Raw genomic sequence first — 14,836 nt, forward strand, 5'->3', positions numbered from 1 at the left:
GGAGCAGGGTTGTCCAAATCGGGAAAGAATTGGGTCAAATTCTTTCCTCGAAATTTCCGTTGAAATTTCCTGAAATTTCCGGAAATTTGGCACAATATGAATCGTTTCGCTCCGCGCTGCGCGCGGTATTCCATAGGCCCATCAGCAGCGCGATAGTGGCGCCCCTGAGTAGGCAACCCGTAGGTTGAGCATGGCGTTTACGGTTCTATAAACCACTGTACTAAGAATCGACGCCCGCTGCATCGAAATCCTCCACTATCAGCTGGCAGTGGCTTCGTTATGTCTATATATGAGCAATGAGAGCGTGTCCAGCGTCTAGATAGAGTGGGTGTAACTCTTGATTTTTTCCTGCGAGAGTCACTTAGTGAGTCATCACCCAGTACTGACTCTCGTACAAAACGGTGATACCATAACCAGGAATCGTCCAAGATGGCCTAGTAGAGATGTATGCGGATAGTCATTCAGAGCTTAAGACCCATGGACCACAGGTCACGCGCCCATACCGGTCAATGCACGCATACCCATAGGCTCTGGATATGCGTGCATTCGTGCGTGCCACCACATTGGTGGAAAAAAGAAATGAGGAGAAACCATAGAATTCGAAAAACTTAGAGAACCACAGAACTGGGAAGCTCGGAAAATTTCCGACGAAAACACGTTCGTTGGCAGTTTCAAACTGCCGCAGTTTGCACCGCGACAGTGTAATATCCTGGCAAAAAAAGAGCAAATCAACAACTTTCCGACACTCCCAGAGCGAGCGGTCGACTGCCGGTGGTAGTCTGCCACACCATCACACGTTAATCAGCAACTTTAAGGATAAAGGTGGGAAGGACGTCCCGAAATCACCCACACTTGCGTGAAACGCCCTTTTTCAATACTAGTGGGCCACTAGCAGTGGCTCCCTAGTGTCACTTCTTCCTGTAGCAATATTCATCGGTACCTCACGAGTTGTCTTGCGTCGTTCTTTGCAATGCGCATAAACATTCGAGGAGTGGGCCGTTTGGGGCTTCCGTACGTTCCCTCTCCGGACTCGCGCGTGGATTAGCGAAGAATGGAAAACTGGCGGAGCCGCGGATCGAACCCACGACCTCGCCCGAAAATTCCGGAAATTTCAACCACTTCTATTTTTCCCGAAATTTCGGGAAATTTCCGCTTGAAAGAATTTTTTCTTTCCAGCCCGAACAACCCTGCATGGGAGTAACGATCGTAAGGCTTGTCCGACCATTGCCGGAGAGTTGGGGTGATGATCACCTATACATATTGTCTCCAGGTATATTCCGGTTCTGCCAGAACCGTTCTGGCGAAATAGCGAGTGCAACCAACACATCAGACGCAACTTCCGAATTGGGAGGTCCAATAACCATACTTCACCATATTCAAAGACCATTTCGAGTCTAACCCCTGGTCTTTCTTGTGCGATCCGCGTATTCGTCGTCATTGTATTTGACAGACTCGTGCCGTTATATGAAGCAGTGTATGTATGGGATAGGTCGGGCGGTCTACATGAGTGAGTACTCTGCACTCAGTACTCGAAATATTAGCGGAGTAGGCGGGGTACCTCGCACTGATTCGCAAAGTCACACGTCATTAAACTCAGCGCCCGCCCAGATAAGCACCCGTGAACTTTGAATTTGTGTGTGTTACAAGGTCTCAAAGTTTGGTGAAGTACAGTGCACTTAGGCCGGGAATCGAACTCGCGACTGTTTTCAGTATTTATGAGGTATGTCTCTCGTGAGCTGTATGTACTTGAGCATAATATAGTCCATAAACTGCATTTATGCCTTCTCCAAGGCAGAGACCAGGGCTGATTCCGTGCAGTTGTTCTTCGCCTACCATCCCCACCTCGTTGCCCTCCATATCCCCAGAAGCAATACTATCAAATCGACCATGACGCCATTCAGGCTCATCGAGTACCCAATCATGCGCTATTATCCATAAGTGCTTATAAGGCTCCCATTCCTTAGCCAAAGTCCCGTATAGTTACACTGCTGATGTGTCCGAGTCTCTCGATGACCCAACTACTGTCGATGTCCCACTAGCTGTGAGGTTCACACGGTGAACGCGAATGAAAACGGATTTGAAGGGGAAACATAGATGGGACACCATGAGAAACATGATGATATTCAAGTACTCGGAAGACTCAAAGAACCATGCGAGAAAGTTAAAATATTTAGAAGTAATAACATCTCTACTAGCTGAGCTGTGGTTGCACGTCCCAGGCACCAGTCGTACGGGCGACCCTTAGACACTATTTCTACTATGCCGCGCTTCAGGGCATGAGAGTTTCTGGCTGATTTGACCATCTGAAAATACCAAACAATACTGATGACTGCGAGAGACTACTGAGAGTACGCGCCAGCAGCTAGATGGCCGATGACCGGATTCTCACTCTGCGTATGACTTTTTTAGCTCTTATCCGTTCCGCTGCTCTCCAGGATTTCAGCTTATCCAACTCGACTGCTACTGCTCGTCTTCTATCCAGTGGCAAGTCTGGAGGAAGCTCTCCAGCAATGTTGACAGTCTGCAAAGCATAAGCTGATTCATACTCAACTGGTATGATATATAGATGGGCAGCGTAACGTTTTTTTACGGTTTACGTTACGGCGTGCGTGACGTGAGCAGTTTACGGTTACGGGAAGGCCTTGCGACTTTACGGTTGGTGCTGAACTGCTTTTTTTAGAATTGTGATAGAGAGATTCACTGTAATGCACTCCACGATAGCTCAAATAGTTGTTAAACTCGTTTTTTTTGTGGCTCGGATTCAACCGAACCGATGAGAGAGTAACATTTGGTTTCGCATTTGCCACTCGTCTCATTTGCAAATTGCGTCCGTCTTACTCCCAGGCTGGCCCGGAACTGCCAAGCTGGCCTCATCCACGGAATCGCATTTACATGGAATAGATTTAGGCGACATGAATGATATATCTTCGTTTTGTATTCTGCATCTCCGTAAGACCCGTTACGGTGCCGTAATTTTGCGGTACGGGGCTTGAAGCGTAACCGTAAAAGTGAACCGTAACGGTCCGTAAGGTAATTCTGCCTATCTATGGTATGATATGAGCATTAGAAGTTGCAGGGAACGCTTAACCCCTATGCTCCAACCCGTATGGGTTACCGACGGTAACTTACTGTGCCTGCTTTAATCTTGTGCACTACGGTCATTAGTAACTGAGGGTTACAATCTACAACAAATTCACCAAGTCGAGACGTAGCTTATGCAAAGCAGTAACTTTGTGGAGCTGGTCGTTCACGAACGGACGCGTCATGCATCACTATGGAATAGTAACAGGGTAAACCTCACTATGATGCCCGATCAACGAAGGATCAGAAATAATACTCAGCAGGAATTACCGTCTCAAAATACTGTGGGGAGCTCGTGTTGGTGTCTTTCGACGCCATCGCCGATGTGGATTCCACATTGCGATGGCCCATCGGAATGGTTGGGTCCAAAGCACCGGCTGCAGTGACCGTAGAAGCCATCGCCTCAGTCTGAAAGGACGACTCTGGCCTCAAGATGAACATAGTTTGAGATGGCAGCCATCTGATAGCTCAAAGTTCGATCCACCGCTACGTACACGAGGGCACAAGTTAGTTGCGAAGTCAGGAGTCTCATCAAGACAACCGCCCCTGATAGCATGGTTTCTCTCGAACAGTATACCGTTCGATTGCATAATGGTGCCGGCCGATTGCTCGTCGGAGTCGAATCGTTCTGGGTTTCGTACCTGCTTCAGCAAGGTTTAATCCATACACCGTCTAAGGTATACGCTATATGTCTACAGCCGTACGGCTGACATTCCTTTCATTATTTTGTGTTGGAATGAATAAAGTCAATCTAGATGTAACCTGGACAAATTGTCGATTTGGATTGTTCACGGTTTTGTTGAGGTTATTTTCAAGTCATTGGTGGTAGTAGCATCACAATACACCATTGTAGCAAGCTTGGGTTCGATCAAGCATGGTCTATGCCGTCAATTGTCGAATTGCAGGGGGAGGACGATGATATTTCTGAAACATGGAAGCTACTGAACCACCTCAGATAGGAAGCTATTCGCTCTAAGACCGCAGTTGATATATTGATCGAAGTCGCTGCCCCAGCACGCAACCTGAAATAAGTTTATATACGATACATGAGTTTTAGTGATATTTCTTTATGGTGTCACATGCAAGTATGGATGATTTTGGAACGTTCTTTCCCGTAGACTACTGAGCGTTTCGAACTGAGACTTCGCCACCGAATGCGAAATACCATGAAAAAAAACCAAAGGCCAGAGTTTGACCACAGGGGCACAACAGATCGGTCATTTTTTTTGAATGTTCGGATACCCCTTGATTTTTCTCGACATTCTCAGCTCGATTCCCGGAACAATTTGAAACCGTTGATTGAAGGCTGGACCGACGACTCCAGCGCGTGATCCTGTCGTGCGTATTGGCAGCGCAATGCGCTGAGCGCATGCCAAGTTTCCGTTCGGCGCCCATAATGAGTTGAGAATGACGTTGAACTGATCATCTCACGTTATCCGAAACGGTGGAAGGGTCCACTCTCCGGGCATTCGAAAATATTTGACATACATGTTGTGTTCCTTGGTAGACTTCTCACGGAATGAATCTTCTCGGGCGGCACAATAACACGTTAAATTCTGTTTATTAGTTCTTCATGGCATCGCGCATTCGGTGGCACAGTCTCAGCTCGGCACACTCAATCGTTTACGAGAAAGAACGTTCCGAAATCACCCACACTTGCATGAAACACTATTTATAGTACATCATCAGCAATATCCGCAAGACGCCTCAGCTCCAGCGCGATCTCGTAGAACCGCGGACGTGTCTGCTGACCGCTTTGTTCATTAGACATGCATCGATATGCCAACCCCAACATATTTTTGGCGACACCTGTATTCCATTTGGCGCTGTTATCTGCTATTTCGGTAACCATCGACTCCGAGTCGTGGAAGGCGACGCTTGGGAGTGATAACTAGCAAGAGATTGACGTCGTGAGAGAAGTAGCCCAGCATGTTAGCTTACCCTATCCATAATACTATTGAGCTGTTGTGGGAATCTAGTCGGGGGTTTTCCGGTAACAAGCTCGAGCAGTACGATCCCAAAACTGACCAGCCGTGCACTTGAAGTGCAGCACTTTTCATTTTGCGTGGTGAAGCTCACCTGTAAGCCTCAGTGCCTTCGCTAAAAACAAGTGTTCGTAAATATTCCGGATCTGCGTATGCAGGAGTACCTGCTTGCATACGAGAAAACCTATTCCGAATCGATGGTCTGTAGTGTATCAAATGCCAACAACCACTATTAGCTACGATACAGTAGAACTCGTTCCATTTCCAACATACCAGCCACGGAACACGCCCTCATATTCCCTTCTTCTGCATCACCTCGGGCAGCGAACGCGAGGCCAAAATCGGACACTTTCGCAGTGCCATTTCGATCTAGCAGGATGTTGGCGGTCTAAAGTCGACGACAAAGGTGAGAAATCATTCCGTTCTGTCGTCGCTTGTACCTTGATATCCCTGTGGAATACTCTCGGCGAGGAACTGTGTAAATGGCTCAGCCCCCGACTCGCATCTAATGCAATACTCAATCTTCTCAACCTGGATATTGGTTCTTTTCGGTGATTTCCGCGATTGTGGAGTAGGTTGAAGACGTCACCTACGAGTCGTGACACATATCTGCGAGGAAGGTGTGCCATACTTTATGGTTTCCCAATAATGAGTTCAGTCTATTTTGGACTATAATACGGACCCATTCCGTCGAAGAGTATGACACCCCTACCTCCTTCTAATAATTCGTAAACCAGGAAGCCTTTTCGGTCCAATCGCGCGAAACCCATAAGCATAACGAGATTCGGGTGACGGAATCGGGAAAGAACCTGTATGGGACTGGCTGACCGTCCTCGGTCGACTCGATCGGATGCAGGATATGATAGAATTTTGCGGTCAGAGTCTGGATCCACATGTCACACTGTATGGAGTTCATATTCCGGGAGGTTACCTTGATTTCTTCCGCGAATCCGGATCCTTGGACGGAGGGTAAGACCTTCACGGCAATCTGAAGAGTAACGCAACTATCTCCCGGTAACGCCAACAGCCTGGAGAATGGGCATCTCTAATGCAAATGCCGTCGGCAATGTTGATTCAGCATTGCTGATCAACATAGCTTAAAGGAACGAGGATACAAAATAACAGATATGTGTGCTTTACCCCTGTTCCGTCTTTAAGACGACCTCGAAATACAGCGCCGAAGCTTCCTTCACCTGATGGGAGGCCCCCATTCCTGACCTGTACATTCGTCATGAATGGATTTGGCTTAGAACCGATGTAAACATCGATCAGCATTGAATATTATCTTAATAGCACTCGGCGAAATTATTTTGTTTGAACGAACACGTCAATTCATTCCGTTTTATTTTCAACTCATAGGTGGCGGCAACCTCGCGCTATCTCAAGGCGCGGCATTTTTCTGTGCCTGTTCCATTATGAAACTTCCATCAGGGATACTGACAGTATGTCAAAGCGAAAATTGAAAATCAGTCGTGACACTCAATCGTTACCCAGCAGGCCCCTCTTATCGAATGCATTAGTCGCAGCCTCGAGCTGCCTAAAATTGTACTCTAGCGAGTTCTCCAAAGGTTCCGAGCCAGATGATGACGTTGGCATTCGCAAGTCAATGACGATGAGAGAAGTCCGTACTGAAGCGGGACTTACAATTGATGTCCATCGTGGTCTACGTTCACGATTCGTGGATTCTCAAATGGCGATCGGCTGTCGTTCACCCGATCCGTTGCATATTATCAGTGGAAGATGCGCAAGTCGTTAACTCAACAGGTGGATCTGCATCACACAGCTGCTCCCCGTACGATAATTTACGATAACTGCAAGAGCTGGTTTCCAGGATAGTCAGAGAAACGACCGTCTACGAGTCATATTTAAATTCAGACGCTCGCGCTGTGCGTGCATGTTGTTGGGCTGGGTCGGCAAAATGAGGATCTCGGTAGAATGTGCTTGGTAGAATTGCTCATGTGTCAGGTGAGATAACTCAGTTATCCCACCAGGCACATGAGCAATGACTCGATGAACTATCCAATAATGACGATTCTTGGAACGTCTCAGAGCGAATATCTGGCGTGCGCGAAACAATAATGGGCCGAACGCACGCCACACTCTGATACAATGCATTGGTGATGGACCCGATTCGAATCGTAACCTGTACCGCGTTCTGTTTGCGCTCCGGAGGAATTGATAACGTTCAGTGAGCGTTAAGCTTACCTGGCAGTAATTCCGGACCGGAACTATGATGTTCCCAGGAGGGCCCCATTTTGAATTTCCCACATGCCTAGGAACACATTCTTCAATGAGTTTCCCATGTAGATGTCATCATCGCATTAGGAACATCATTTTTCCGTTGTTATCAAAACCTGGGTACCATCAATACTCAAAGCTGGATGGTACCCTCATCTCCCTTGGGAGGATGATTCCGATTCGCCGAAGCGATCGAGATGACTAAACTAAACGAGGTGAATTCACACCAGAAAGTCGTTGTAAGGAGTCGGACTCAGTGTGGGAATATATAGTTGGCTTATCTAGACTGATCTCAGAGGGTTCCTCATTAATTATACAAGTTTATAGACGAATTCGGGTAGAAATGTACATTAACCAATGAAAATTTCCTCACAAACCTGTATATTGTCAACTACACATGTAGTTCACATTTCCTCGCGGGATTCGTGGGTAAGGCAATGTCACTGTAGACATACTTCGACATGTTTCGTACTCGCGTTCCTCAGCCGGGCGTTCACAGATGCATTAGCGTATATCTCATGGCACTTGCTGAAGTCATTGAAACGATAAAAAGTGGGAATCGTGCTTTCTATATCGTCCAGTATAATCTCCAATCTCTCCGGATCAGCAGCTCCGCTCCGCCTTTTTTCCCAGTTCCTCGAACAAGCAGCTCCGCTCGAACAAGACACGCTGGAATAAGACGAGAAATCACAGCATGGTTCATGTGTATATGAAAATGTGTATATAGTGCGAGACATTCCTCAACGGATAGCTGCTATCATCAGATTAGGCTTCATCTCGCGGAGCCTCTCGAAATCATACTCTCTCATATATCTAAAAACACAGGATCGATAATGCCGGTAAAATCAGCCAACCTCATCAATGCTCGGGGCCGTCGCCGCCTGGCATAATACTCTTTTCAAGCACCTTTTCCGCATGCGAGCAATCACCGTGAGAATAGAAATGATGACTGGGAGAGAAGTAAACGAGATCTCGGTTGGGCTGGAAAATGCAATAAGCATTGCATTGCGATTGTCCAGGACCAACTCCTCTTCCTCTCCCACACCTCTCCATCATGTGAGGCAGCTGGTCGATATTCGCCCTGAGAAAGAAATAAAATCACTTCCACACCAATTCGAACCTGGATCGATTGAATACCAACCACTAAAACTAATCATTACACCATTTATCCACTCACCCATTCACCGAATCACAAAGCACTATAAATCCACAGGCTAGAGGGAGGGGTGAATCCGTAAAGATCCATCACGATAGTAGTCACAGCTTTCTCACGTTGCCATGGGAACGATATTGGAATTTAACCCGTGATAGGATTCTCTCATATTTTAAGCGCCATTCGTATAGTACGCGTAAGGATTAGAAGAGGCTGCTTTCCTATAGTGGGATCCCCGATTTGTGGAGTAGCGGAACCGATAGCGGCGACAGCATGGACAGGAACGTGGCCAGGAGATATGATGGGGTGAACGGGAGCAGCGGTCGTATGGATGGGTGTCTCAGGGGCTTGGTTATGCATGATGCCTACGAACGAGCGACACGGTTAACATAACACGAGTCTAACCATGAGAGTACTGGCCATGATTGCCTCTCGGACACGAAATCGAAGTTCCGAAAAAGGGACGAAATTAAAGTTCCGAAGGTGTACTCGACTGAAAGTCCTATGACGAATTCGGAGGTTCAAAAGTCGAAATTGAAAGTTTTATTAACACTCATTTGAATTTCCTATCGACTTCGGATGAGCTTGAATGTTCTATGACCAAGTTGAAAGTTCTGATTGCGAATATGATCTTCCCGTTTCGGATTCGCACCTCCAAGTTCGCGCATCCGAACGAAATTGATGGTTCCAAAATCGAACTGGATGTTTAAAAGATGTAGTTGATTTCTCGAGCAGTCTGGAACGAGGGATGAAAATGAGACTGGAACTTGCCTCAACTCTCATATTGTAGCGACGGGTTGGTACGACCAAGCCTTGTTATTAGTGTGACTTCACGTTGAATTTCAACAGTTGAAAAGCTGGGCTTGCTGGGCCGGGATAAGGACACCTTGAATGACAATATCATATGGGCTCAGAGTCTGAGCCTCAGACGCTTGTATTTTACCACTGCCATGCCTCCGAGGAAAGCCGACACCACTACCAGTGGAGGGATGAAAATGAATGGAGGTAATGTAGAGCAGTAGAATCAGGCCAGACTCATGCACGTCTGTGTTTCCTTTTACAGATACTCAGTTCCAAATCTTCTACATGAACCGCCTTCCCTCTCTTTCGACCATCATCGCCAGTAAGTTTGAGTCACCAGGAATATCTAAACGGGATTTGGCAAGCATACCAGTTCTTGAATGGAAGATCATGACTGGGTAACGACTGTCTGGTGGCGCTCCTCATCAGCAGCTCCAGCCGGTCCGTTCGTCTTCTAGGAAGGGGAATGAGTCAGAAGAAGGAGAGGAGCCAGTGAGGAAAAAACAACGCTCAGGCTCTGCTAGTCTAAGTGCGTATTTCGTGTTGCACTATATGCCCCTACTTCAGTGCAGGATCTCCATTCCTCAACTATATTGAGGAGCGTCTTCCCCAAATCGCGGACTCCTCGCCGAGTCACCATATCACAGACTGTACTTGCATGTGCATTGGTGAATGGATACTGCAGAATGGGTAACGTCATCGAACGATTCTCGGCAGTTTCTGTAATAACGTCGTTTCAGTGGTGCTGGCTCGGCTTATCCGGGTGCATCCCAAGGTTCTCGTGAAGATCTCTCCTCTGTCGAAGATGAGAGCTCCCTCTCATCCGTGTTAGATGACTCCGCCGGTGGTGAAGCTGAAGACTCCTTAGATGCGAGTCAACTGAGCCATAAAAGGTCGAGTCGCGACCCTTGGAGTGTAAGACCGCTGTCAGGTCAATACCGGGAAAACTCTTCATTCGTCTCAGGTAGACGAGATCAATCAGCTCCGACGCGCTGTCACGCAGTTTGGTACAGATTTCAAGAAAATCTCCGCTTCCAGCGACTTTAAGTGAGGCATTTGATCGCTAATCGCAGATGCCAGAGTCTTCACGATCAATTCATCAGCTTCCGAGGTCGAACTACGAAGGCTTTGAGACGAAAATGGCAGAAGATGCGAGTGGATGAATCCCATGATGATTCTCTACGTGTTCATAGCCGATCAGATTCTGGTGGGCGCGACACATGTGTAACCTGATGCTTCTCTTGACCGACCCTGTTGGCTCGTTGAGTGTGTAGTCAATCACCTTGTGAAGGCGAACATCAGGTACCTGCTCTACCTAGGTAGTAGCATTACTACTACCTAGGAGACTACAAGAGCTTAGTAAGCTCAGCTTACTACTGTTTCAACACGTGGTCCTATGACTAACGCTGCTACTGTTTCAACTCGTGGTTTTGTGACTAACGCTACTACTGTTTGAACTAGTGGTCCCGTGAACAGCACTACGATTGTTTCAACTCGTGGTCCCGTGACCAGCACTAGTACTGTTTGAATTTGTGGACTGACCAATAGCAGGCTAAGGAGGCTTCTAGGTTATGGTGTCCATCGGGAGGATGAACAGTGTTCATCATCTCGATGGACAGCCTAATGATTGCGTAGATGATGATGGTTAGAAAGACACCATCTGAAAGGGTAGTGAGAAATGCCACTTTAGATCCACACCCGACCGTATTACACTTCCCTAAGGTGTAACAGGTCATAGGATATATATACAGCATAGCCGGTTATCAATAGCTTATTTCAGCTAGAGTGTGCAGCAGTTAACACAGTTGAGTCAGCCAAACTCAACATAGCGTTCAGCAGTCTTATATATCAAAGACGACATTCAACTTGGTATGTCGCAGTTATTCCATCCAACTTCGACACTTTGTGGAACACAAATCAATGATTGTCCAACACCATTACAATGATACACTGATTGGCTCTGCTCACCAATAAACAATGATTACCATGCATGACAAGACTAAAAAAGGAGATATGTGGTAAGTTGGTAAATGATAGATCATCGATGGGGCTTCAGCAGTCGGCCCCGAAGGACCAATAGAGGCATAAGGAACTGCTGATTCCTCCCCGAATCGATACCTGAAGTGAGCGAAATCGTCCGGAAACGGAGTATTTAGCTCAGTGAATACCCTTCAAAAACGTGCTGAAATTGGTACCAAAAGCCAATCCTCGCCTAGCATTTTAACAACCCAGAAGTTCGCGTTCGGCAGCTGTAATGGATTTTTCACCGAGAAATCAATGATCACCTGAGCAACCATGCTACACGAACACAGGACAAACAGGTCTCTCACCGTTCCCTCGCGGAGACCTTCAACTTCTGTTACTTGTCCTAGACTCAGTGATGCTCTCATAAGACGAATAATGAGGCGATTTCCGGCTACTGATACCTGAGAAAAAAAGTAACGTACGAACAGCTCGGCAATCTTAGAATATATGTTCGCTTCCCTCAGCTGAACTCAGGAGTTTCCTATACAGTGTAGGAGTAGGAATATATGTTCGCTTCCCTCAGCTGAGCTCAGGAGTTTCCTATACAGTGTAGGAGTGGGAATATATGTTCGCTTTCCTCAGCTGAGCTCAGGAGTTTCCTATACAGTGTAGGAGTGGGAATATATGTTCGCTTTCCTCAGCTGAGCTCAGGAATTTCCTATACAGTGTAGGAGTGGGAATATATGTTCGCTTTCCTCAGCTGAGCTCAGGAGTTTCCTATACAGTGTTGGAGTAGGAATATATGTTCGCTTTCGTCAGCTGAGCTCAGGAGTTTCCTATACAGTGTTGGAGTAGGAATATATGTTCGCTTCCTTCAGCTGAGCTCAGGAGTTTCCTATACAGTGTTGGAGTAGGAATATATGTTCGCTTTCTTCAGCTGAGCTCAGAAGAGGTTTCTCACTAACTATACATGTTCACATACAAATTCGGATGTAAATGTACAGAAACCAATGCGAATTTCATCAATATTTCTCAGAAATTTCACAAGTATCACCTACACGTCTAGTTGACTATGTGTATACTTCTCCACACCAAAGCTCAATAAGGCACTCACCGGAGCCACATCCGATACGGGGATGTTGTCGGACAATACGACGTTGGATGGAGCGGTCATTGCCACGTCGTGGGGCGCCTCGACCTGATCGATACAGAAAATCTCAACTGTGAAGAGTCAACGGCATCTTACATGTATTTCGAGCACCTCTTCAGGTTGCATATCTTGGCTAACCTTTAGGACTATTTGAACTTTCGAGATGCTCTGAGCTTCTACAGCATCCCATGCTAGGGCGGAACCAATGATTGGGACGTTGGTCAGATCCTGAGGGAACACCCCATAACACAGTAAAGTAATCATCAACTCTGCCAGATTCTCGATTTCTTCAAAGCTCATATAGCGACCTCAGTTCTTTGTTTGTTATTGTGGATGCCGCTCTTACTAATAATGACGCGTCCCAGCAAACAGGCGTCGATATCCTCAAATAGTCGAGACCTCAAACACAGCATTCATAAGTACTGAATTCCGACCAAACTGGGGGAAGGGGAATTGATTCTGGCTATGTCTCGACAATTGTACTCCTCTGCTGCGATAGCTTCCCCTCGTAACAGTATTATTATGAAGCGATTCTCTTTGAACTCACCGTGCCTGGGACCGCCATATTAGCGTCGATGATGTTGCCTTTATAATATTATGCCACTTCACGTAAAACGGGTGAACGGGTGTCACGAAGTATCAGCGCGAAAGTATTCCTACTGATGCCAGTATCAGGGTCTGGTGTGAGAGGAGCACCGGGGTTGACGATCTCAATAGCCACAGTGAAGCCTCTAAAAAAAGTAACCTAGCCGAGGATCGAACCCGGCTGGACTCTACATCCCTTGATCGATGGGCATCTCAGAAAACTGAAGCTTGATGGCTGACCCCGCAGTGTCGATCTGTTCCTCGCATTGAGGAGGCGTCAACAGACCGACACTGTACGACGGCGTACACTAAGTGTACTACACTTCAGTTCATACCCGACCGGGGGTGTCTGCAATAAGACTGAGTCTTCAATTACAACGAGCACTTGAACGAGTATTGAAACAAGTACAACTGATCGTCATCTTTTCCGTGCATGTAACTCTGCCACTCAGGTTGTTCGTTAACTTGAAAAACTTGCACAAAATGCGAAAAAATAGCCACATGTGTTGGTGACAATATGAATATTCTGCGAAAATTTTGGGAAATCCTCAGTGTTTTATGTACACTTCTGTCACAATTTGTATATAAACTTCTATAATAAGTGGACAAACTCTTGAACTCAGCTGAGGAGAGCGAACACATATTCATCCAACACTGCTTGCACAGAAAAGTGTAGACAAAGTTGAACTCACTATGTCGATTTGAATAGAATCAACGATTTCCTGGGAAGACACGAATGTGAAAAAAATCCCGGAGCGCTCACGCCAAGACGGTTACTGCCCAGAAACCTGCCAACAAGTAATTTCGCTTTCGCCGATCGAAACATTGATAATCTCCTTACTGTGCCTCCATCGCTTTGATTTCATACCCATCCTCGATGATCTGAATGTAGCAGTAATGGGAAATGTTAGAGTCGAGATAGAGAGCTAGTCGGCAGGAATTGTGAATCGGTGTAGCATCAGGATTCACACACACCATATCGATAATCGTTTGACCTGTAATACGACAAGCAATATTCTCTGTATTGGAGTTCCATACGTGATATGAAAAACATATTTCACAACATATATTCCAATACTGTTCACACCGGATCGAGTCTTGCTCGTTAATACTAAGCAAAACAGGATTACTATTTCGCGCGCCACAAAATTGCCTACCTGCATTCAATACATTCGTTGCTGTAGTGAGCGTAGCGACATTCTCATCGCCGTTGCAGTCGTTAAAACCGACCACTGATCCTCTGTAGAGGAGTTCGTCACGCAAGAGCTTCCGATAGAAAACCTAAACCCCCTGGGAGCCGTTATTTCCAACGACACATAGTTCTCGCCGATCAGCATGGCGCTCAGGTGAAAGGAAACCTAAAGTTGAAATTCCAATAGAAATACAAGAAATACGATTCGGTCTAAGGCACTTTTCGGAAATTCCTATAATGGAGTTCCACCCGTGAAATGAAAAACACTGGTGAAAAACATATTTCACGACTACTGCATAGCGCGCAAATATTGAGTTTTTCACAGAGTATTGCGCCACTTCACTTAAAGCACCCATTTCACGTGAAGTGAAATATGTTTTTCACTGCTGCTTTCCATATCACTAAAACTCCAACATACCAACATTAAGTAGCTCTTCGCGGGCTCACCGGGGTCCTTACTCTCAACGGAATCTCAGCTCCTGGCGTTTGCGAGCCTGGCACCACCGAAAAAGGCAGAGTTCCGACCAACTCAAAGCCCGGAAAGGCTTCATCGTTAGTCGCCACAACAACGTTGTCGTCAGCAACCTGCACCAACCATCGTGCTTCGCCTGATAATGAGACCTGTTTCTCGCGAAATTACGAGAGAACTCACTATAGCGACTATCTGGGAGGTCCGCGGAAACAGT

General features: G+C 46.5%; 4 protein-coding genes across 4 annotated transcripts in view; 1 reads left to right on the forward strand and 3 right to left on the reverse strand.

Moving 5' to 3' along the window:
* Window positions 1-4,762: 4,762 nt before the first annotated feature.
* On the reverse strand, window positions 4,763-4,972 carry Pmar_PMAR027387 (hypothetical protein; the record flags this gene model as incomplete). The annotated part of the gene is made up of 1 exon (XM_002780728.1): window positions 4,763-4,972. A coding segment is annotated over one exon (210 nt), but the record flags the coding sequence as incomplete, so codon positions are not given.
* Window positions 4,973-5,036: 64 nt separating this feature from the next.
* On the reverse strand, window positions 5,037-5,885 carry Pmar_PMAR027388 (B-Raf proto-oncogene serine/threonine-protein kinase, putative; the record flags this gene model as incomplete). Its single annotated transcript, XM_002780729.1, has 5 exons — window positions 5,037-5,104; window positions 5,161-5,233; window positions 5,352-5,454; window positions 5,507-5,655; window positions 5,779-5,885. Coding segments are annotated over 5 exons (500 nt in total), but the record flags the coding sequence as incomplete, so codon positions are not given.
* Window positions 5,886-9,407: 3,522 nt separating this feature from the next.
* Pmar_PMAR027389 (hypothetical protein) lies at window positions 9,408-10,309 on the forward strand (the record flags this gene model as incomplete). The annotated part of the gene is made up of 5 exons (XM_002780730.1): window positions 9,408-9,462; window positions 9,521-9,656; window positions 9,826-9,948; window positions 9,999-10,173; window positions 10,223-10,309. The coding sequence occupies 5 exons, from the start codon at window positions 9,408-9,410 to the stop codon at window positions 10,307-10,309; spliced, it is 576 nt and encodes a 191-aa protein (XP_002780776.1).
* A 1,120-nt stretch (window positions 10,310-11,429) lies between these two features.
* The window catches only part of Pmar_PMAR027390 (hypothetical protein), a gene marked incomplete at both ends in the record, with an annotated part of 4,626 nt that continues 1,219 nt past the window's right edge, over window positions 11,430-14,836 (reverse strand). Inside the window, 9 exons of the mRNA XM_002780731.1 lie at window positions 11,430-11,543; window positions 11,589-11,684; window positions 12,338-12,421; window positions 12,470-12,601; window positions 12,921-12,958; window positions 13,034-13,104; window positions 13,151-13,249; window positions 13,800-13,953; window positions 14,116-14,239. Coding sequence (XP_002780777.1) covers window positions 11,430-11,543; window positions 11,589-11,684; window positions 12,338-12,421; window positions 12,470-12,601; window positions 12,921-12,958; window positions 13,034-13,104; window positions 13,151-13,249; window positions 13,800-13,953; window positions 14,116-14,239 — 912 coding nt within the window. The remainder of the gene's footprint in view (window positions 11,544-11,588; window positions 11,685-12,337; window positions 12,422-12,469; window positions 12,602-12,920; window positions 12,959-13,033; window positions 13,105-13,150; window positions 13,250-13,799; window positions 13,954-14,115; window positions 14,240-14,836) is intronic.

Source organism: Perkinsus marinus, assembly GCF_000006405.1.
Source record: "Perkinsus marinus ATCC 50983 genomic scaffold scf_1104296944144, whole genome shotgun sequence".
Lineage (NCBI taxonomy): Eukaryota > Perkinsozoa > Perkinsida > Perkinsidae > Perkinsus > Perkinsus marinus.